Source organism: Misgurnus anguillicaudatus, chromosome 11 (genome assembly GCF_027580225.2).
Source record: "Misgurnus anguillicaudatus chromosome 11, ASM2758022v2, whole genome shotgun sequence".
Lineage (NCBI taxonomy): Eukaryota > Metazoa > Chordata > Actinopteri > Cypriniformes > Cobitidae > Misgurnus > Misgurnus anguillicaudatus.
Window position 1 is genome coordinate 34,049,372 of NC_073347.2, and position 25,730 is coordinate 34,075,101.

The 25,730-nt window shown below is 36.9% G+C and overlaps 2 protein-coding genes across 2 annotated transcripts in view; one reads left to right on the top strand and one right to left on the bottom strand.

Moving 5' to 3' along the window:
• The window catches only part of cpeb3 (cytoplasmic polyadenylation element binding protein 3), a 47,226-nt gene extending 47,066 nt beyond the window's left edge, over positions 1-160 (bottom strand). The window contains 1 exon segment of the mRNA XM_055171043.2: positions 21-160. The gene's annotated coding sequence lies outside the window, so the exon portion shown is untranslated.
• marchf5 (membrane-associated ring finger (C3HC4) 5) lies at positions 75-24,862 on the top strand. The gene is made up of 6 exons (XM_073873584.1): positions 75-216; positions 12,298-12,500; positions 19,832-19,962; positions 22,383-22,566; positions 22,646-22,808; positions 23,001-24,862. Exons 1-6 carry the CDS (start codon positions 173-175, stop codon positions 23,119-23,121), a joined length of 846 nt encoding a protein of 281 aa, XP_073729685.1. The 5' UTR covers positions 75-172; the 3' UTR covers positions 23,122-24,862.
• The last annotated feature ends 868 nt before the right edge of the window (positions 24,863-25,730 follow it).

The following is a 25,730-nucleotide window of genomic DNA, read 5'->3' on the forward strand; positions in this document are numbered from 1 at the left end:
AGTCATCTTTAAGCGGATACCTGCAATTGTTTGTCGTCAGTAAGCGTCTCGTGTTTTGCGTGCAGTACGGTGTGCAGATTCACCGCGGCCTGACGATTAATCCGCTATTAGTATTAATACTTATTATAGTTTAGTTATTATTTATTAATATAGGGTGTGCACTTATGCAAATATGGCAGAAGAGGGAGCGGTCGTGATGCAGCAGATCGTAGATAGGTGAGTATAAAACTGAATGTAAACAAACGACTAATATAAGCAACACGTCAACATGCCAGTAAATATAGAAATGTTTTTTCGATATTGATATTCTTAACGATGTATAGATGTTGTTAACGAACTATTGTGGTGATTGATGAGAGATTTTTGGCATAGTCGAACCATTTGTGCTCCAGGTCAGGAGAGACGCTTGTTAGCTAGCTAGCCGCGAGCTGACGTCACTAATTGTGGGCGTGACTTGCTTTGACTCAGTCTTTTTATAGTTTTTATATTTATTTATTTACTTTGTGCCTTTCATGTTCTGTCGCTTGAAATATTTTCTGCATCTATGCCTCGGGTTCAACTTTGACCTTCACACATTCCTTGGTATTATTGTTTGCAACATGCTGTAACAATGCCATGTTTGTCAATCATATTGTGTGTTTGTATAAAATAGCCTTTTTGGGTAGGTTAGTGAGTGTAAAAAAAGTATGCATTATGTAAGGAATAATTCTCTGCGAGCCGTTGAATTATTCGAAACCAATGCACTCCCAAGGTGGTATTGCGGCACAAGTTAATTAATCTGCTTATACCATGGTTACCACAGACATTTGTAAGACATTGTTCTGGTGGTTAAGACATTTGACAAGTCAGGTGTGTGTATGTCGAAAAATAATGCATACTTGTGAAACATTGGAATTGAGTCACTCAAAACAGGCAGTGTAAATGCGGCCTATGATTTCATCATACGTGTCACATGCAGACTTATGGCTGTACTTTCGAAACATATATTTAAATATGATTTTCAGTGCAGTGACTTGCCTCGTTCACTTTCATAGTATGTTATTGTAAATGTTGTAAAGGGGGTAAGAGTTATAAACTGTGTGTTTTCATGTGTTATCATAAGACCACACCTGCTCAGGTCTGTGAACAGATATAAAGCTTTAAAATTAGCAATAGTCTTTGTCTTGTGTGTGCACATGGCTTGTGTGATGTTGATCTGTAATATCATGAGCACAATGAAACTGAAGGTTTACCTAGTAAATGACACTGTTGTTCTAGGGAGTTTTTACAGATTGGTTTTTGAGGAAATTTCAGAAAGTAGATTAGCAATACTCTCTAGAGTTGTCACAATGATTAAATAATCGTCTCATAGCAATTGTCTGACCTTATCACGATGATTTCAGATCACCGCAATGATTGCACATCTCTCTAAAAAACACAAGGGGGAGCTGCAGCACCTGTATAAACCAGATAGTATCAGATAACTTTTAAATAGTATTCCTTTTTAAATATGTGTTATGTGTATTAATATTCACTGCCAGGTTAAACTTCGCAAAATATTTTTTTCAAATAATCACAATAGTGTGTGAAATTTTTCATAAACAAACATTAAAATGTATGAGAATTATATCAAGGCAATAAAACAAGCTAATCGTCATGATCGTCAAAGCCCTAAACTAGGCAATTGATCGTCAAAGCTCTAAACCAGGCAATTAATCGTCGTAATCGGTACAATTTATTAGACAATTAACCGTCAGCCAAATGTCTTAATTGTAACAGCCCTAATACTCTCTCTGCTCTTCCAAATAATCACAGGTTTTCATTAAATATAAATACCTATACAAGTTTCAGAAATGTATCCATAGTCACTTTATAAAGCTGAGCTGTTTTGTGTCCTGACCTTGTACTTGTTTTTCCACTGAACAGACTCCTGTTTGCCAGAGGGCAAAATGCTCACAAAATAAACCAGATAACTGTATTGTATGTAGGTGCTGGTTTGACATGAGTGATCAGGTCTGTCCTTTCACTCGAAAACAAGATTTACATTACAGTGCCAGTGTTTCCCATACATTGATCTATTTGTGGTGGCCCACCACAGAATCAACACTGGCCCCCACAAATAGAATTTTCATAATTCCCATTTACATTTTTATTTCACCATTTAAAACGGCTTAAAATATAATTTGATAAATAATATAGATCAAATACAGATACAGATTAAAGAGTAGAAGTGAAACATATTTCAGGTGCCAACACTAGATCAAATGCAAACACGACATGATGACGTCACATATATGCTAATTAGCGGGGGACGTCATCACCACCACAGTCTCCTCAAAATCCTGTGGGAAACACTGAGTGCATTACAAGCTAAACGTTTTTATCATTTTTATTGGAAATACGGATTGCCGGAAAAACTTGTCACTGACCGTTTTTTCTTAATTGACGAGTTAAGTGCTTGCCAAGGCATACACCCATATTGCTCTTTTGTAAACCTAATTTATACTTCTATGTAGATTGTACGGCGTAGCCTACGCATGGATGTGATCCCTAATATTTAGCCTATGGCGTAGACAGCAAGCAAGGTGCTCTTCTTCGGCTTTTGCCTTGATACTGTAACATCCCTGTGGACATTTCCTACTAGAGATCGTGCAGACTATTTATGACAAAAAAAATGACTGTACTGCAAAAAAAATTTCTTTCTTAATATTTTTGTCTTGTTATCATTACAAATTTTTAAAAATTCTTAAATCAAGATGTATTTTTTTGATGAGCAAAATTTAAAAAAAAAAATTTTTAGACGAAAGAATTACAATTTAAGTGAATTTGTGCTTAAAACAAGCAAAAAAAATCAAGCTAATTTTTCTTGAATTAAGTGTTTTAGAAAAAATATTTTTTTCAGGGTTCCCACGGGTCCTTGAAATCCTTGAACGTTTGTGAATCTGGGGAAAAAATTAATGGCCCTGGAAAGTTTTTGAAAATATGCATATGAAGAGTTTCGTTGCAAACGAGATAAATCAATTTTTTAACATTTTTGTCAAAACATGTTTATTATTATGTTATCATGTTATTATTTTGTTTTATGGTGCTACTTAGCTGTATTTTTTAAGTTTTAAAGGTTTAAATCAAAACAAACCAACTGCAGTTGAATTGAAATTAATTGGAATGCACAACCAAAAAACGAGATTTCTGAACAATTAAAAAAACGGTGGTTATCTCGTTTTGCAACGAAACTCTTCATATAGAGATACAGGTAATTGAAAGTGCTTGAATCTATTTTATGCATAAAAATCCATATTATTCCCTGTGTAGTGTAGAATAAAAATTCTAGACTTTTTAGGCACACGTGCTAAACTGTTCACTTTAAATGCTTATATCTTCTGTATGCGAATGTTGATTCATACCAAAATGCTTTTTTGCATAGTTGTGTTTGACACATGAAAATGTCTCGGGTTATGTATGTAACTGTTGTTCCCTGAGAAGGGAATGAGACACTGCGTTTCCTTTGCCATACTTCCTGTGTCACTGTAACGCCGTTTTTGGCAATATTTCAGATAGCGATATACTTTCTGGCTCCCGGGTCACCCTGTATTTGTCGTTAAGCCTCACCATTGGTTGAATTTGATATACACATTCGGACGCACTTACCCCTGGAGGCGTCTCCAAAGTGTCACCGCAGTGACGCAGCGCGAGTTCCCTCAAAAGGGAACTGTAACTGTATCTTAAAAGCTAACACAATTTAACCTTGCTCTCACTTGAAATGTGTCCCCACTAAATAGTCCTTGAATTTGGGGGTATTGGACCTGGAAAGTCCTTGAAAAGTCTTTGAATTTGAAGTTAACTAAGGTGTGGGAACTCTGTTTTTCTTACTGCATTGGCAAATTATTTTGCTTATTTTCATAGGTCATTTTGCTCATCAAGAAAATGCATCTTGATTTAAGAATCTTGATATTTGTACTGACAACATGATAAAAATACTAAGTAATAAACTAATTTTTTTGCTGTGTGCAAACTGGAATGAAACCGAGATCAAGGAGCTTCCCACTATCAGCAACAAAACTGAAATGGTTTTCCAGCTTAATGTAACGGTACGCAATGTTCATGTTTTTCTGATCCAATCATAAACTAGTGCAAGCATAGTTTCTCGAGAGAGAAATTGCAGATAATAAACAATCTTGTGATGGTGTGGAAAATATTCCACCAAGTGCACAATTACATTACACGTCAAGCCCTGAAAATGTAATTGTATTAAAAGGAAACTCTTTGACTTCTGCCAGTCTTCTGCGCTAATGGCAAGTTGCTAGACAATTGTTATGATGAAAGCTCCTCTCATCTGCCTGAAATGTGCCGCTAACTCGCATTTCCTGCATCCGTCTCCAATGTCCGTCATTGAGACGATCACCCTCACAGGTCTGTGTGGAAACAGATAGTCGTACTCCAGCACACGGCTCTATCAGACGCTCGCACACGGCAAACAGAGGTCTTATCACGGCCCGCCACCCGCGGCCGCTCCCTCTGCAATGCAGCTCCTCGTTTCTTGAAAAGACGAGGTCATGCTTAAATCCTGTCTGACCTTTACGTGGCAGACTCTCTATCATGCTTTTGTTCTCGTTTGTATTCAGAAAGCCAGCTTCATTTATTTTGGCTGTTTTTTACACCTTACTTTCTCTACCTTTTGTCTTTCTCACCGAGTGTGGGACAGGTTCCCACGTCAGCATGGATAAAACAAGCTGTCCTGTTTAATGTGTGCCTGAATCCGGTTGGAATATGTTTTCCACCATAATTTGGACCTTTGTTAGTATCGTTTTACTGACACTGTGAGTGATGTTGCGGATGGTTGCTAGGGTGTTGCTGTGTGGTTGCCAAGAAGTTGGTACGTGGTTAATAAGGTGTTCTTGGCACCGAGATCAAAGAACCCACTGCCAAGTCTTAGTGATATTTTGGTCCCTAGATGAGGATCTGGACCAATTTCAGTAAGGGTGCTCCGACTGATCGGGCGGCGATCATTATCGGCGGAGATAAACGTTTTTTGAAGTTTGATCGGTGGTCTCTATAAAGGCTGATCAGAAGAGCCGATTGTATGATGCGAGACTTGAGACCCATTTTTCTGTCCAACTCAATCACAAATACACAAACCAAGTTGCCACACTCCTTTTTAATAGTATTTAATAGCAACTTAAGGGGAAATATCACAAAAACTGACTTTTCCATGTTTAGGTGATATAATTGTGTCCCCAGTGCTTCTATCAACCTAGAAAATGTGAACAGGAACAACCCAGTAACTTAGTTTTGGTAAACCATTCCCTGCAAGCATATGGGTGATTCTCACGAAATCCAGACTTAAATGGTGTCCAGCATTAGAGTTTATAAAAAAGCCATTGAAGCCAATTTTTAAAAAATATTTCCTATAGAATTATTTACTTTTTTAGATTTGCATTATTAAAAATTATCATTACCGCAACATGATATTACTTTAAATATATGCTACAAACTCATGTTTCGGTAATGAGAACTAAAAAGTTGTCTAGGTGTATGACAAACAAAATTTCAACTTTTATCTGGAGAGAAAAAATAAGAACTGCTTACCTGGTATCCATCTTGAGTGTCACAGTCAATTATGTCCCTTCCAACAATTTTTTTTAAAATGTTAGTTCATTGAGGGCTTAAACAATGATTGAAAATTGTTGCGGAGGATGAGAGAATTTTTCTTGGACACATTTATATTCTTTATTATTGTCTCTTCATTTACCAATGATCACTAAATACTAGGGATGTAACGATTCAATCACGATTCAATCGCGGTCCTTATTAAAAATGCCTGTCTGAAATAGATTCTGAATCGCAAGGCTGCGATTCTTTGTTTTATGCACAGCTTGTGCCTGTATTACGGCATTTGGTCAGTAGGAAGTCCTTATCAATCTAAAATCATTATGAGTCGGAGTCGTTTATAACGTGCATTTGAAAAAGCAACACTCGTTAAACAAAATCATTCAAAATATTATTTATCATCATGAAAATACCTGAAACAATTTGAAGAACAGCGTATAAATATTCATGTGTAGACATTTCCTGGAATAGCGTTTGTAATGCTACTTTTTGTGTGGCACAAAGGGAGTTTCTGCACGGGAGCGCCCCCTGGCATTCGGATGTGCCGAGATTTCACCGTATTTCATTCAAATTCATTCATTGAGAAAACGCGCATTTGCACGATGAATCGTTACACCCCTACTAAATACCACATGTTTCTTTACTGTAAATGTTTATAGTATAACATGCACTGAAGCTTTTTATTTTTTAGATTTTTTAAATTATAAATATTCCATGTCAAAGAACCATTGGACACATTGCGGTAATGAAAAATTTCCCCTTATATGTGGAAAATTGGTTTGTATGATGTCATTTGAAATCATGTGCAAAATAGTACATGAAGAGATTTTGATACTCTTACTTTGCATTTACTTTTTTATCAAAATGTTTTATGACACCTCATAAGTCTAATTTTGCGAGAATCACCCATATGGAAAAAATAGGTCATTAAAATTTGGCTCCCCTGTGATGTTAGAAGGGGATAATACCGGCCCTTAATCTTTACTAACCAACCACGGCACTGCCATTTAGTGCTGAGATCAGCTCATTTGCATTTAAAAGGACACACCCAAAAACGGCACATTTTTGATCAAACCTACAAAGTGTCAATTTTAACATGTTATAATAAATTATTTATGTGGTATTTTGAGCTAAAACTTCACATATGTAATCTGGGGACACCAAAGACTTATTTGACATCTGAAAAAGTATTGTAAATGTCTGCTTTAAAGTAAGGCCCTAGTCCACACATACACGGGTATTTTTATAAACAGAGTGTTCCCTCCTTCTTTTTTAAAAATATCCGCGAACACGCGAAACACTTAAGTGTTTGGCAACTTTGGATCAAACCCATGACGTTCGCATTACGAACCAGTTAAGCCACAGAAACATAAATCAGTATTTATCATTATTTGCTTTATCCTCTGCATGATTTAACTAAAAACGTCGTGGTTTCTCAGATATTTTAGCACAGTGGTTCTCAAACTGGGGTCCGGGGCCCCCAGGGGGGCCGTGAGATGGTGCCAGGGGGGCCCCAGTTTTATGACATTTTTATAAAATACATTAATTTATCATGAATTCTGTAAAATAAAACCTAAAAAAAATAAGGCAGCACTACTTTTATGTAATTTAATGTTTTGTTTAATTAAAATGTGAAGTTTTAGAACTGTTTTTTGTCATAAAATTTTCTTTGGGGGGGCCGCGAAGGAATGCACCGTACACAAAGGGGGCCGCACGCTGAAAAAGTTTGAGAACCACTGTTTTAGCATGTAAATTAAATATTAAATTTTGTAAATATCTAACTTGCATTACTGCACCGAAGCAGAAATGTGTTTTTATGTCCATCTGCTTTTCAGAAACGCTCCTAATTGGGTGTAGCATATGAATTTCATCTTCCTGTCCGATTCATACATTGGTGGTGAAACGTGATCTTCTGGATGGATCTTGTGACTCTGACCGCAGGGAAAGAGAGCATGTGTGTTTATGAATCAGCAGTAGGCCACCACAGACCCCTCCTCAAAGTACAAATATAGATCTCAAATTCAAGATGAGTGGCTTCACTGGAAGCACAGGGACTGAAATAACATGAGCTCTGATGTAGCTGGTGCTGATCTCATTAAAGTCTCACTGACCTGTTATTTACACACGTCACACCATAGTTCAGTTTTAGCCCAAACGCAGGTAGATATATATATTTTTTTTTTTTTACGGACGCACACACGTTGTCATGGTTGCGCATCTGTCTAACTAGTTGCTAAACTGAGATCTGGAACAAATCCTTGGTTGAAAATAAAAATGTTTTGTTAGATATGGAGAGACTTGAGGATGGATCACCACAAACGCAACATTACTGGGCTTCATTGTTCTGAGAGAAAGATTTACTTCCTGTTTTCTTCAAAAAAAATGACGAAAGCGTGCTTGGATCGAACAAAATACAGTGCGAGTGCAAGTTTGTGGGGACAATCGCCGCCATGCCAAATGTAAGTGCGCCCTAACATCGTCCGTTAGTGTATACGATAATATTGTTGTCGTTATAGCTATCTTTTTAGTTATCATTCTTGGTGCCCCCTATTTGTATTTCTTTTTGTCAGGATGTGCTAGAAACAGGACGGATCTCAGCGATACCTCTGATGCTGGGCTCCCTGCTGATGTAACTTTCTCCCGCTAGCTGTTGGCTGGAAGATCTTTCAGTTTCCCACAGTCATGTGACCGCGGTCAGATGAATAAGCTCATTGTGCTGAGGGTTTAATGCCTGTTTAAATGCAGTCTGACCTGTGTAGCAATGAGAACATGACCATGCTGGAGAACTTCTTTGTGTATTACTATTTGCATAAACTTACGGATTGGAATAAACCTCTCGTATGTTATAACCCCAGATTATCCTTACAACCACCAAGCAAGTGCCTAAAACATGATGCATAGAGCATTTAAACCACCTTAGCAACTGCATTGCAGCTACATAATATCCTTTGGGTTTGCATACTGTAGGTCTTTTACCAATTATTAACCCTCACATCTCATCTTGTGCAGTAGTAGCCAGTGGAAGGGCTTTATTGTTCAGGAGATTTAAACTATTATTAGGGTTATCAGGTCCAAAGACCCCCTTGCCAGATTGTTTTACTGTGTCGAGTAACCGGGCTCCAAACAGGTAAAAAGAGGTGAGCAGTATCGACTTTCTGACGCGGTGATGCGATCTCATGGACATTAGAGACATATTTTTGCAAGATCTAAAGCAGTAATGGAAATCTATAGGTCAAGAAGACAGTTTGCTGGGAAACAATGAAGGATTTTTGCAGCATTGTTCCTGGAATATAATGGAAAATGTTTGCCAGGATATTTTGAGAATGTTAAATATTGGCATAAATGGTGCTGAAACCTAATTCAGTTTGAACAGAGTCTGAATATTTATTTATTGTGGTTATACAAATAGTCAAAATATTATTAGCCCTGATGCTTGATAAGTGATAAGGGTTAAAAGATTAAATAAAACTTTTATTTGCCTACATTTCAAGTCAGAATGATATATGTAAACCCTTGGGGGCTATATGAAATGTGTGTGCCGATACCGATACTTAGAATGACTATCAATTCCGATACCAGATACTGATATTTTTGCTTCAAATTGTGTCTTGACATCCGAGTGTATAAATTGCAATTCTGTTGACATGTTTCCATCACAATGATTTTATGCGCATTTTGAAGTATTGTATCAAAAATTAGTGATGGAAACGCCAAATTTAAAATAAAAATCCCTTGATTTACAAAAAGTAATTAATTGATTTATGCAAAAAAGACTAAATGTGAATAATGGGAGATGGAAAAGCAGTTGCCAAATAATTCTGCCGTAGCGAGCTAACGTCAAACTTGCATGACTGATCGTCTAGCTGTTTTCGCTGTCGTTGTCTTTACCATATATGGGGCTTGACGTCTTCACAATGCCCTTGCTGTTAGGGCCTACATCAAAAATGTTGTATTCCTTCTTCTGTGCAAGAAGTTTCACAATTACAAGCTGCACTGCTAATAAATGAATAACTTGCCCCATCATGACTACATGTACTCCTGTCTCCATTATCCAAGCATGCCTTGTTTTATTTATTGTTGGTTACAAATACCACCATCATTTGCTCAAACAACTTGATTGAAGGTACCTAATTCGCATGTGTTTGTTTTTCTTTTTTGTGCAAATTTTGAAAAGATTCACTTCACGTTTGGATGGAAACCCAGCTATTGTCACCCAATTCAAAATAATCACACAGCATAAAGATTTCTGAATGCCACCCCTTTCGATTGTGAGGATATAATATACTCTGATCGTCGGGTGTTTTTAAACAATTGTGGGAGAAATTGCTTTTATCTTCAGATCCCTATCGCATTTTTCGGTCTATAAGCCGCGTTTTTTTTCATAACCTGGCTGGTGCAGCGTCTTATTCTAAGGAGCGCCTTGTAAGTCAGTATGAAATTTTGACATTTATGAGGCAAGAGACAACATTACCGTCTACAGCCATTATGCTGCTTCAATATTTATGTAATTCAATGGATTCAGTGATGTGGAATGACGAGTCTGCGAACTTCACGCTAGTTGGCTTGTTCGGTTAATTTAACCTATTCAACCTTTCAGGTAAGTTCTGTATGCTATGATTTATTGTTTAGATGTCTGTACGTTAAAGTAATATTATCAGCTATCTATTCAGTCTGCTGTTCTGTCTGCTATTGTTTAGTTGAATAACTTGCCTTTCCAGATTAAATGTTCTTCTTCGGCTTGGATTTTGTGAAATAATTTTCTAAATAAATGCGACGTATAGTCCACTGTGACTTATATATATTATTTCGTCTTAATGACGCATTTTTGAATGATGCGGTTTATACTCCCGTGCGGCTTATAGTCCGGAAAGTACGGTATTACATTGCATTGGCAAATCTTTACTGTAAAGTAAACTATTATTGTTCAGTTATTAGCAAATAAAGCTGCAGTCTCTAACTTTTGCCTCTCCGTCGCCATCTCTGTTTGAAGCATTCAATTGCAGGTTACTTTACATATTTTTCTTTACGTGGGATCTGACATTTCTTGTGAAATCGGACATGACCGCTCAAAACATTATTTTAAGCTTATTCTTGTAAATTGTGTTAAAGGGGAGGTCACACTACACTTTTCGTTTCATTGCTTTCCATTCATACCAGAAATGCAAGCTTGATATAAAACAAGGCTGTCCGTGAAGTGACGCCTGTGACTTCTAGCATCTCCGGCTCTCGCTCTCCCGCTGATTGACGTGTGGCGTGCTTTTCCAGGAGAAATGCCCATAAAGTAATGATGCGTAACGTCTACCCATAATACAAAAGATGTACCCAAAAACTTTCCGAAACTTGTACGAACCCAGGCGAGGTGAGAATTCTCTGCCACACGTCCAATTGCTTTTTTGGCAATTTGCCTATTTGTAGCACGAAGATTTAAACTCTTAAAATGTATTAATAAGTCGGAATGCATGAAATGCTGTTAAACCCGCATTTTAAGGAGACATTTATGTACTTTCTCTGCTTATTTTCAACCCAAGAAGTTACATATTGCTGCTTTAAAATATTTATTTTTGATATGGAATTAGTTTGAGAATAAATAACACATGATCGTAAACCAGAATTTTTGGCCCTTCAGAACAAATGGAAACCTCTTCATCCTATTGTAAGCTAATATCGCATGTGTGTTTTATTGCAGATAACATAACATGTGTGTGAAACCTTACTCTTGTACAGTAAAGGGAAACAAGCCTACATCAGATAGTGTTTCACATCACAATTTGTTTCACCTCCTTTATAAGCTGATAATCTGGTTGTCTGAGCTTGACGGTACACCTTAATGAAGACCGCTCTTAAGCATGTTGTGTGCTTGCAGGAGGGGGAATGATGGATTGTGTTTCACAGGATTGATTGTGTTTCTTGTGGCTGTCATGATGAAGGCAGGGTTACAGGAACAGGAGAACATGGAGAGCTGTCGCAGCCCATAGCTCTCCTCCTGTGGAGATCTCCAGGCCGGCTTGTGCTGCTCTCGTTTCATCCAACGAATCCAAATTCAGTCTACATTTGTGATGCTTGCTTTTTTTAAGAAGAGAATCAGACTTGATCTAGTTTGGATCTTTACATTGATCTAAAGGTCCTGTCCTTGTTCATATATCACTCAGATAGTCACAGGAGATCCATGATCAAGGGCACATCGCTGTTCTCGGTCACCTGAGCGGTCCTGCATCCCTCATGTTTAATTCAAAAGATGCAGAATGGAAAAACTCGCACAGGAACCTGAGAGAAGGGCCGACGGTCTCCGTCTCTCCTCCTGCAAAACATTGACATGGATCATTTACAGGCTCTTCATTAGACATTGCCGCAGTGATGCTGGACACCGTCTCCATCCTTCTGCAGTCTACATATGGCACATTAACACTGGTTCCAATACCATTAAACTTAAAGACAGCTTGCCTTTAGGATACAGAAAATGATGTTTAGTTTCTGTTCGGATGTGATCGGGTTTAATAGAGTTTTATGACCAAACAATGACATCATACAGTTTGTCGACCTACATTACTTTGTTTTCTCTTGCTCTTCTCTGTCGTCAGTAAAGTTGGCCTATAAAAATAAATCGGGCATCTGTATTGAATTTTTTCTTTTTTATTTATATTTTGTAAAATTACTTAAACACATACAGGTTGAGATGATGCTCTCATGTGTGCATTTGTGTGTCTGTTTCAGGAGTTGTTGGGTGTGTTTCGCCACGGATGAAGACGACCGTACTGCCGAGTGGGTGCGTCCGTGCCGATGTCGCGGTTCCACTAAGTGGGTTCACCAGTCGTGTCTGCAACGCTGGGTGGATGAAAAACAGAGAGGCAACAGCACAGCACGCGTCACCTGCCCACAATGCAACGCGGAGTACCTCATTGTGTTCCCTAAGCTCGGTATGACAAAATATATGACACATTGCGTCAATTTAGTTCATGTTTAGACATAAGGGCTGCTAAAGTTGGATTTTTAATTAGGACTGCAGCTATCGATTATTTTTGTAATCGATTAATCTAGCACTTTTTCAATCGATTAATCGATTAATCAGATACAAATTTGGTGTGTATTTTTAGACAACCAAAACAAATAATGCATAATGAAAATGAGGCAGAATTTTTGCCTCTAGGAATTTTTTTAAATCGAGTTAATCGAGTAACTCGATGAATCGTTTCAGCCCTATTTTTAATGTTAAAGGGTGGGTGCATGATCTGTGAAAGCCAATTTTGATATTTGAAATCACCTAAACACCTAAAAAACCAAACACGCGTCTACCCCAATAGAATCTGGACCTTCTTTTGATAGACCCGCTCCATTTTCAAAAATCATGCACCCCGCCTTTATGACTTCTGTTATCCAAACTTTGTGCATCCTGGTCAGCCCAACGATGGCTATGTTTACATGCAATCCGACTGAATTTAATCGGATTGCAGGTTACGACAGTACAGTTTACATGCACCATAAACATTGCAATCTTATTAAAATGTTCATTTATATGTACATACTATATAATCCGATCCAAACGTCTGCGCAGGCGCACAGCCAGGGTTGCCAGATTTGCATATCAAAACCAGCCCAATGGACATTCAAAATTAGCCCAAAAGCATCCCAATGACAATTCACAGCCCAAATACCCACAGAAAAAAATCAACTTGCTAAATAGTTTGAAAAGAGGCCAAATCTGAAAAGGACTTGGCAACCCAGCGCACAGCATCTCTCGTCAAGTTCACGCTTTTTCTTTGGATGAATGTAGAAAGTCATAGTTGAGTTAAAGAAAGTTGTTCATTGCCTTAATAATGTGTGTTGCCATTGCCTTGCATGTTTCTGTGACAAGAATCATGTGATGCGTAAAAATGAGGTAATATAAGACGTGAAATTGAGCACAACTCTTCTGCGCATGTGCACAAGGTATTTTTGCATCTGATTGGAAAAAACTATGATTTACACGTTTATATGCATACTTTTCTTTTAATGATCAGATCACAGGACTACACCACCCCTTTCAATACGATCGAAATTTGCACCCGATTGACCTCAATCTCATTCAAACAATTATTTGGTGGCATGTAAACATACCTATAAGAAACATCAATTAATTCAGTAGGAAAAGTTTGGGTGGGACATTAGTGAACTTGGGGTGTTACCCACTGAGACCGCAGACGACTCCGGGCCGGCCCAAAGTTTTCTGCTCTCTGGTTATCCAAAAATGATGAAAAACTACTACTAAATGACCATCTCTAACATTGATTTTGCAATTTTACATAAAAATAGACATTATCAAGACTTAACGTAGATTTAAAATTAAAATATTTGTGACCCAGCTCAAGTCATTTTTTTGTGATTTACTGTTTTCTATATAAAATGATCTTGCATAATGTAAAGAACATATGGAAATATAATTGCAAACATCTTTGATGCTTTAAATCTCACTCTTTGATTGAGACCTGAAAGGGGCACAATTACGGTGTTGTGTAAATATTTGATATATCTTTTAGCCCTGGGTCATAACCAGCAGTTCACATCCACATACTGCACATCACATCTGACATTCTGGAGATGTTTGACATACTTTCACTTTCACATTGTGAATAATGCAATGCTTTTGTGAAGCCCAAATGATCCTGTAACAATGAAACACGACTGCAGTCATTGTGATGAACTGATGTGCATGAAAATGTTTTTGCACTTTGTACGTCAATCCCAATTCAAGCGAATCCCTCTTTTGATCATGACAATTGGGATTTAGTTGTAAATCTTCTGCTCTTGAAACTAAATGTCAGTTTTCATCCTCTTGTATTTCTGATCTTATGTAAATCGATCGGGTCAATGAGTGCATCTTCACTTCGACTGCTTCTCCTGAGGCCCAGACCGTCATCATCCCATACTCTCTTTTTTTTCCATAGCAATGGGTTTATTCTGGGATACGGTTGTCAGGGTGATGGTAGCCAGCTGTAATATTGCACCAATCATATTCCCTGTTCAACTTTCAAACTTTAGGAGTGAGAGACAGAAGGTAGAGATGAGGAAAAAGAGAGATAGACAAAGAGAAGTTTTCCAGTTTTATCAAGGTTATGAAAGGCTCAGATTTTGCCTGCTTTTGATCTAAATTGAATGCGATCTAAGAAAATCACAACTTACAACTTGACAACTAGCTGGTCACAACAAACCTAGTGCAAACATGGAAGTGGACATGCATGAACAATAGTTTTTAAGCTCCTGTATAGCTCAGTGGTAAAGCATTGCATTGGTAGCACAAATATGTATAATCGTAAATATGTAAAAATGTAAATTAATTGAAGAGAGCTTCTTTTAAATGCTTCAGTTTTTATTATTAGATATTAGTTAATAAAGCTATTTATAACAAGATTGTTGTTATACATCATAAGTTATTTCAGACTGTGATTTAATCTCACAGTAAACACATTTACATTAAAGAAAGAAAGCAGAATATGTTTTTCTCTGTGGGAAAATCATCCCTGCGTAAAAGAAATAGATTTGGAGTTGACAGACATCATTGGACAGCTCGTCCTCTCACATGACACAGACAGGACATTGTGTTCAGATTTTACCTTTGTTGTAGTGCAATACCGTGTACTTCACACTGTTTCATTCCTTCAAGTCATATTTCATCCCATTCCAAGATCAGTTTTGGTTTTGCAGGTCGTCATGTAGGTTATAAAAAGCTAAATGATGGGTGTGTTTACATGCACAAAATAAGCAGATATCTGGGTCAATGACGTGACGTTAATTATTTTGTGTCCGGTTCAATTAAATGTAAAAGGGTTAAAATTTCAAAATAAATTTGCAGATTACTTGCATGCATTTTTTTTTAGTTTAAATTTCTGGTTTTATTTCATTTTGAAAGAATATTTTGGGGATAATTGCAAAAATGTCAATTGGTGTAACTAGTATTTTTTCAAATGAAAATATAAATATATTCATAAAAAATGTGGAATAAAATATAATCATCTAGTTAAGTGTAATATGATTTTTTTTACATCATTTGTCAAATATTATTTAGAAAACAGAGCTGTTTTCAGCATATGTCAGGACAAATATTACAAAAACTCATTAAAATTTACATTTAGAAGTAACTAATAAAATTACATTTTTTGATTTTTTTTATGATTACGCTTACATGCCATCAAGGTGGATAAAATATATTTAATATTTCTTATTCTTTGGTGCAATTGGCGGTTACACCATTTGACATTTTCAGGTCCATTCAGTCTTAACTTTCATAAAAATGGTGCGAATGTAATTTTTTTATTGCATAAAATCAACATAAATACACTTTGTGCATTGAAAAACCTGGTGCATGCTTTTAAAATAAGCTTTTTAAAAAGATGTTTAAATTTCTCATCTTGCCAAATCGTTTTTTGTCACTGACCTGTCAAAAATCTGCTTATTATAGAAACCTGTTTTCATGCGTTTACATGCAAATTAATAAACTGGCTACACAGAAAACTGCTTTTACATGGGATGCAGTTTATGCAATTAATTTGAACCTAAAATGTTACGTTTTTGACTTATAGTTGACACAACTTCGTTTTTTTACAGTGTAGTCATTTAAAAAGCCGGCGAGAAATCTGTTAATTTTTGAGTCAACTGCATGAGTCGAAAGCAGACTTTGTTACATTTCTTTACACTTAAGTGGGCTTTATACTTCTGCATTGATTGTACGGCATAGCCTACGCAGAAACTCGAACCCTACGCAATAGCCTACGCATCGCCTGACTTGCACCTCTCCCAAAATGTAACAGCGCGTCAAAGCTACGTGGACCACAAGCGGTGTGATCGGTATGCTAGAACCCCTCCCGCCAGGTCAAAAAGATCTGCATCACATTTCCTTATACGGATTTCCACTTTTACACGCGGAGACATGCGCACATACCGTAAACAAATTTGTGAGAAAGCCGGTTAAAAAGTTCACCCAAAAATGAAAATTATTTCATCTTTTTTTCACTCTCTTGTTGTTACAAACCTGTATAAATGTCTTTGTTCTGGTGAACACAAAGGAAGATATTTTGAGAAATGTTTGTAACCAAAACAATCATGAGCCCAATTCATTTTTCCTACTATGGAAGTAAATGGATTGGATTTGAATTTTTTGGGTGAACTATCCCTTTAAGATGTTTACCTGCAATGCAAAATGGAGGTAATAGGCAGAAATCTACCTGTGCCAATTAGATTTTGCTTTAGCCCTTTTCCCAATAAAATAAAATAGTTTATGCGTTTACGTGACTTTACACATTATCAGTTTACTAAGCGAAATCTGAGTAATGTCTTTTTGTCAATTAAATCATTTTAATTTCATATTTTAACTCATCATTTTAATTTCCATTTTTAACCCATTTAGCACTTTCTATTATGGCCAGACAGTAATTTAGATGAACTTAATTTTCACACATTGATCTAAAAATATGAAGATAAACATCTGTCTTTGGTTCCTAACACAAATGTTCAGCTCGACTCTTCAAGATGTTTCTGAAACCAGTATGATGACATCACATTGAAGTGGTTTTATGCAGCTTGGCATTGTAAAGAGTTTGTGCAGAACAGTAAGTTCTTGTTCCCTGGCGGAGACGTTGAGCTGGAGAGGCAAAACACTGCCGAATTACATTCCTGCTGAGTGGAGTTTCAATTTGAATCCTCTTAATAATTGAATTTGTAGCCAACGGCAGAGATGGTCGGGTTTGTCCTGTTGCCAGATACCCATTAGATATATAACCCGCTCAACTTCAGGCTTCACACCACAGAACAGTAACCCGATTGTTTCACAGGTACAAATCCTCATTTCAGCCTACAATCTAACGAAAATTAATAACACATTCAGATCACATTTTACCCAGTAATGGAGGAAACTGTTTTAAAGAGCGCCTATTTCATTGCTAAAAAACAACGTTATTTTGTGTATTTGGTATAATACAATGTGTTTGCGTGTTTTATGGTTTAAAAAACACATTATTTTTCACTTACCGTACATTTTTGTAGTTCCAACTATTCTGTCGTCCTCAAATGCATTGATTTTGTACAAAGCTCATCGATGTGAAAAGCTCTGTGTCCCTGATTGGCCAGCTTATCTGTACGTTACGATTTGGCCTGAATACCTCTGACGTCAGCCGGAAATGTGAAGCTCATTAGCATGTTTGAAAGATTTGGTTACTGACAGGAGTTAACTTACAGGCTGTGAGTCCGAAGCGGGAGGAATTATGATAATGTCGGTCTTGTGTCCACATCACCAATCCCAGGAAGTAAACTGTTGCCTACAATCCGTGTGTTTGTTGTTGTCCAAGAAAAGAGATTTACGTTGGAGACGATAACTCGCGTCATCGTTTACTTTGGGATTTGTACCTTTTGCATATTGTTAACATGTATTAATACGCACTTACACACCAAAGGAAATGTAAAATCGTGAATCAGAAAATAGGTGCTCTTTAAAAAATAAAACCATAAATCCGTAGTTTAATCCTAAATTTGTGCTGGAGTTTTGAAGTGTTTTGAAGAGCTACAGTTTAATTTACAATAATGGATTAAAACCCAAGTCTCTTTTGGGAAGTCGTTTCACTAGGCGGCCATGTTTGCAAGTTATTTCCATAGATATACATTGGTGTGAAAAAGTGTTGGCCCCCCTAATTTTTTTTGCATGTCACACTTTAATGTTTCAGGTCATGAAAAAATGTAAATATTAATCAAAGATAATAATTTAATAAAATATAAAGATAATAATACGCAAGTCATATTGGAACGGCCAGTGTTGCCAAGTCTACGGTTTTCTGCGTAACCCAATTACTTTAAAACTTTTGACGTTGATTGTTTTTCCACACGTCACAGTGGAAGATTTTGTTCATCAGTGTTAATATTAATACCATTTTATTAATACAAGTACAGTTTTGCTATTTTGGAAAATATCATTGGGATAGATTTGATTGTTATGCAAATCTGGCAACCCTGCCAAGCAGGTGCGCAACTACTTGAGAGCAAGCTGACTCTGCGCCCACGACCGTAGTATTACACATGCATATAATTATCAAATGTTACATGCTGTTGTGAAGACCCAAACATTATAAGTGCTTACAAAATACACCAAGACGAACGTGTTACATAACACAGCATTAAAAAATTACTGTATTTAAAAAAAAATCTGTGAAAAGTTATCCCATATTTTTGGGCAAATATAAATCTCTGCACCATTATATGGAGCAGTCGAATGACGTATCTATGTAATCATATCTATGCTTACTTTAATCAAGTCCTATCTACGTGAATGGGGAAGGACAGATATCTCTAAACATATTTCTGACCAACATTTCAACCTGAAATTAACTGTACCAAAACATTTCTTTGGTTTAGATTGCACTAAAAACACCTCAAAATTCAAAGTCGTTTCAGCTACTGGTTGAAAAGCCCCTTCCCATTTTTTTAACTGGAAGGCGGTCCAAACGTTACCAGAGCGGCCATACTGAGCGTTGCATTGTCGCCTACTCATAGTAATAATAATAGTGCTTAATTTTTTTATTTAGTGACTTTGTTAAATGCTTTGTGAATAATAAAGGTAGAAATGACAGAGTTTTAAAAGTCAGTCCATTTGAGATTGAAAGTGGAAAAAACCTCTTTATTCTCTTGAAAGATTTTCCAGACATCCTCAGCGGTGGATGATATTTATAGGTGCTGGTTGTCTGCGATAAATGTTTGATGATTTCCTCATGAATGTCACTCCAGGGTGCTTCCTCATTGCTTTCATGACTGATTCAAAGAATATTTCATACAGCTGAGGTCAGTCAGACCTTTATATCCAGATCATTTAACAACTCGTTATAGTAAAAACCTGTGCCATATGAGACTTTTTAAACTTTTTAAAGTGTTCATCACAGTCTGGGGACTTATTTTGCTATTTTTTATTTTCTTAACTAACAATGATTAATTCCAAAGAGGATTTATGTTAAATACCGCATTCTGCCCCCTGCTGGACAGACAGAAACTCACATTTCATATATTTGGCAGATGCTTTTATACAAAACAACTTACAGTGCATTCAACCTTTTATGTGTTTGTTCTTTGGGATCTGAACCCACAAACTTTTGCGATGCTAATTCAATGCTTTACCATTTGAGCTACAGGGACACGCACTAAATCTCACAGAGAGATAAGTCATCATTTGATTAATTCTCTCTCTCTCTCTCTCTCTCTCTCTCTCTCTCTCTCTCTCTCTCTCTCTCTCTCTCTATAGGGCCTGTGGTCTATGTTCTGGATCTGGCAGACCGGCTGATCTCAAAGGCCTGCCCGTTTGCTGCTGCTGGTATCATGGTGGGATCCATTTACTGGACGGCCGTCACATACGGGGCTGTTACTGTTATGCAGGTTGGACACATGATCACTTACAGATAATGATGTTCATTTCAGTTAATTTTCCTGACCGACAACCGCAGCTTGTTAACTGAACATTAATCGTTAACTGATAAGATTTTAATATTAGATTGTAGGAATGTCTTGATTCCCAGCCCGGTCTCCTGAGGATGCGTATAGATATAGCACGAAGTGTAAAACTCGTGCAATACATATGATACGCAAGTCCTTCCCATTCACTTAAAGGTGCTTTAAGCGAATTCACGCGTTTTAGACCATAAAACATTTTTGTTACATACAGCAAACATCTCCTCAATATCTGCTTGCTACCTGACCACTGATCAAACTGTAAAAAAACGCAATCTCTGTAGACAGCCCAGGCTCCACAAATGGCAATAACAACACAGTGGCCAAACCTAGCACCACGAAACATAACAAAGTGTTCCAGCCAATAAACGACAAGAAGGGTTTGGGGTGGGGGTTGGGCGCGTTCATGAAAGCACGGAAGGGAGAGGGAGGGGGAGGAGTTAGCTACGCTCCGTTTGTTTGAAAACAGTTCAAACATCAACAAAAAGTGACGTCGCACAGATTCGCTTAGAGCGCCTTTAAACGGTGCATCTTTTTTTGTCGTTTTATTTATTGGTTTTTTTTGCTATTTTTTTATCATTTTCGCTTGGGTTTAGGGTTAGAACAACTTTTTGTTATATAAAAATGACATCCTAACCCAAACCCCAACTCTAACCCCAACTCCAAACGACCATGGCTTAAATATGGACAAAAACATAGAGAAACCTGTATATTAAATAACCTCATTAAGCAAATCTAAAATCTAACCCTAAACCCAAGCGAAAATGGTTTAAAAAACAGAAAAAAATTGAGAAACCAATAAATAAAACGACAAAAAAGATGCCCCGTTTAAGTGAATGGGAAGGACTTGCGTATCATATGCACGCCAAAGTGGAATTTGGCGTATGTATTGCACGAGTTTTACACATGCTATTTATACGCATCCTCAGGAGACTGGGTATTGATTCCCCAAAGCCTTGATTTAGTTACATTTTCTATTCTAAGGTCATGGTTAGATTATTAATTTTTACTAAAGAACAGGTTGTTTTACAATTTTTAGACTAGACATTTATGAAATATAATATCTGACCTTGAACCCGGAGATGCCCTGCCATGTTAGTCGTGCTGCCAGTGGAAAAATATGGTACACGCACATACCTGATAAAATGTTTTTTTCATTTGTTATATTGGATGTTTATATATTTAAAGAAGAATGTTTTCTGGAAGGCATTAAACTTTGTGAAAATCATACAAATTATGGCTGACAATTTTGTTTTTAAATGCTGGCGGGGAAAGAGTTAATATCCAAAGAGAGATCTTCTACCACAGTGGCCATTTCTAAAGTAGAACACATTTTAAAAAGTTTTGTTTTTGCGACTTCTTTGTGCAAAAAGAGAGATATATTTATGGTCAGGGTTTAGGACGGAGGCGATCAGCGAAGGTCAGTCCGGACGAACGTGAGATGGAGACGGACTGCGTCATCTTGCGCACACACGCGTGTCTTCCAAACCAAATGATTACATTACCAGACCATCAGGGCAGCAATAATTCACGTCATTTATAGGCCATTCACAAATTAAGGATAGAAAAGTGACGAAATGTCTGTAGGCACGTGTCGACAGGCACTGTGCGTTAACATTTTTTTTTCTTTTAACAGATAATATTAATCAGTCATAAATTCTTACCTTCAATTATCTGGTAAATATGTACATCCATCATTAAAGGATTAGTCCATTAAAAAAAAAATCCAGATATTTACTCACCACCATGTCATCCAAAATGTTGATGTCTTTCTTTGTTTTTTGAGGAAAACATTCCAGGATTTTTTTCATTTTAATAGACTTAAATGGACCCCAACACATAACGGTTTTAATGCAGTTTAAAATTGCAGTTTCAAAGGACTCTAAATGATCTCAAACGAGGCATAAGGCTTCGCTTATCTAGCGAAACGATTGTCATTTTTGGCAAAAAAAAGCACTTTTAAAACAACTTCTCATCTTCCTCCGGTCCTGTGATGCGCAAGCGCAACCACGCGTAATACGTCATCACGTCAAGAGGTCACGGATGACGTATCGAAACTACGCCCAAGTTTGGAGAAAGAGGACCGTTCAGACGTTGTTGTATGTCAAATGATACTAATTAATATCAATTTTGGTTGTTGGGGTCCATTAAAATGAGAAAAATCCTTGAATGTTTTCCTCAAAAGACATTCTTTGTTCAGTAGAGAAGAAATTAAGACATCAACATTTTGGTTGACATGGTGGTGAGTAATTATCTGGATTCTTTTTTAAGAAAATGAACTAATCCTTTAAAGCTCAACGCTTACATATATACACTACATTTGTTCATTCTCGTTCTCTGTCTGTCAGGTTGTGGGTCATAAGGAAGGTCTCGATGTGATGGAACGAGCCGATCCTCTCTTCCTGCTGATCGGCCTGCCCACCATCCCAGTCATGCTAATTCTGGGCAAGATGATTCGCTGGGAAGATTACGTGCTCCGCCTTTGGAGGAAATACTCCAATAAGCTTCAGATCCTCAACAGTATCTTCCCAGGTAGGATGGTGGTCGATATTGTGTGGATAATAAATGTGTATATGATGGTGGCCATGGCCAAATCTGTTGTCACATGTAGGTATCGGCTGTCCGGTCCCCAGGATCCCGGCGGAGGCCAGTCCCTTGGCTGATCATGTGTCAGCTACACGGATCCTGTGCGGAGCCCTCGTGTTCCCCACCATCGCCACCATCGTGGGAAAACTGATGTTCAGCAGCGTCAACTCCAACCTTCAGAGGACAATTCTGGTATAAGGACCTCAGAAAATATGTTACCATGACTGTGAAATCCAGGATAGTCTAATAATCTAATTTTATTTTTTATTAATTTATATTAGTAATCACAAAAAAAATACTTGAGCTGGGTTATCACATGCAGGGTGAAATAAATGTATTCCTGTGATACATGCACATGCATTATCATCTCTCTCTTTGTCTCTGGGTGGCATCGCATTTGTGGCCATTAAAGGGATGTTTAAAGTTTACTTCAAACAACAACAATATCTCCGACAAGCTCATCGCAAGATCCTTAATTTTCCCGAGGTGGAAGAAGCCTGATCATCGAGCATCCATCTATTGTTATTGGGATTCAGACGGCTTTAAGAGACACAGCTGTGGTGCATTACAATATTTTCACAGACTCCTCCCTGAGATTGTGACGTGGGTTTTGAATGTGATCAGAAATTCAGCTGCATTTTTCTGTGTGATACCAGATTTGGGGAGTCGTGTGCTACTCATTTTATGAGGTTTGGTGTTTTAAGAAAATAACTGCAAGATGTTTTTTTTATTATTATAAAGTGGTTGTTTTTATAACCGATTGGACGGATTGGAAATGCTCAATGTATGACCCCACGTAACCAGACATGAAGCACTTTTGCTGATGTGTTTTTTTTCTTCTCATTAACAGTTAGTCTAATAAATGCATTATGCTGTAATATTAATGCAGACAGAAATGGGTCAATCAGATATTTGCTTTTGCAAAAAAATAAACTATTTTATGTGGCTGTTGTTGGATAACTCATATGTAAAAATGTCCAGGCTTTAGATTAAACTCAAAAGATAGATTTGCAATAAAGCAGATTTAAAAATTGACCATTTTTTGGCATTGTGACATTTTCATGGCATTAGAATTTTTATTCAGTAGCCTACAACAGATACACAATTTATGTTTACAATTGTGCTGTACCATTTTTCATCTTTTATGTAATGTTATGATAATGAGGAACGCGATTATTTGAATACTTTACAGAATGTAGTTTGAGGTGACAATGTGTTAATGTTGTGTCACAATGCAAAAAAATAAAGGTCTTAAAAATAAGCTTCATTTTCTTCCAAATACTTTATTTTTGATGCCACAATAAAAATATCACCTGGACTTTTCTTTATAATTTTGTGAATATTGTCCTGCTTTCACATAATGCAACTGATAATCCAATTGTGTTAATTTTGTGTTATTGATATAAGTTTAAGGGAATCACAATTTTATCATTTAAATATAAATGAATAGTTAAGAGTTTACTTTGTTCATTGCTCTTCACAAATGAACAATCAAACACCATTCAGAATGGCCACAAGTTTTTTTAGACTTTGCTTCGCTGAATGATCACTTCATTATTAAAATATTTTGGCACCTAATGCATCATAATTGTTGCTATCAACACTGATTTACTGAAAAAAATATCTTTTTTAGAGATAGTGGCCTTTTTATTACACCAATACAATGCGTCTTTTTAAAGACCATGTGGTACAGGTGTATTTGGGTGAACATGCCAAATGTTGGATTTTTATTTTTTCCTTTTGTTTGACATCTCTCTCTCTTGTGACTGTGATATATCTGATAATATATTGAAAGCAGTATGGAAATGCATAGTATACATAACTTTGTTTTTAAAGGTCATTAGTTGCGGTACACTACAGTGAGTTGGTTATATGTATGTGATGATGAGCGATCCTCATCGAGTGATTTATTCTATAATTTACTTTTTCACATATGACTTATTTGTTCATACAGGTAAAGCACAGATTATTGATAGCAAATGCTTAAAGGTGTTACTATAGAGTATTTCTGAACGAGTTGAACGACTTGGCAGTGTATAAATGTGATTTTACATTTTTCATCATTATGATTTGAAATCAAGTATGTTTATAGGTTGTTCTGCATAAGTTTTTTTTTTGTTTTCAAAGCATAATGCCAAATACAGATCATATATGTTGTATAAATGGATGCGTTGTACAGATACAGATTCTGAATTTATAGCTTACTGGTTAATTTATGTAAATAAATGTATTTTTTCCAATGCTTAACTGTTTGTATGTATTTTCAAGTAGCTCTAGTTTCACAACGTTCAGGCTGGGAGGTTAAAGCTGAATGCGATTCTGCTTGGTGCAATCTGTGACTTGCATAATTTTTAATGTCCAGTCACTGCAAAACAGACTTCTCTGGGTATGATTGTGAAAGCATAACTGCGTGAGTTGTATCCTTTATGTACAAACTGAAGAATGTCAAAATGATTTTTTTTATGGTAAGAAGTACAGCACAGATACTGCCAATAGACTAATCGCTGTTGATGAATACTATATAGTTTTAAATTCAGCCAATATTTTACTTCTAATATTAAATAATTTCCTGTCTCTTTTTAGCTTTCACAATAGGACACTATCCAATTCTATTATAAAGACCCCAAAATGTGCATCCATCCATCAAAAACAAATCCATATGGTTATGAAATGTCTTCTCCTCAGTGATGGGTTTTATGTAACATTTGGGTCAGAGGTCAGCCTTCTGAACTCTCTCATGAACGAGTCCTGTTGTAGTTTATAAAGTTTAAAAGTCAGCCCACAGCACAGAGACAGCTCTGCTGAGGGTTTACAACGACATTCTTCTGGCTTCAGACTCTAGTGATACTGTTGCTCTCCTGCTGTTGGACCGTATGGCTGCATTTGATACAGTCGACCACCAAATCTTAGGGTCTCAACTGGAGGACTGTGTGGGTATTAAGGGGCTAGCCCTAGAATGGCTCCTCTGTCGTGTGGAGTTCCTCAAGGGTCTGTCCTTGGGCCGCTACTTTTTTCAATGTACTTGCTGCCTCTTGGGTCAATTTTCAGAAATATGTTTCTTTCCAAAACCCAATGGGTTCACTTTGTAAGACATTTAATAACTGTAAGGA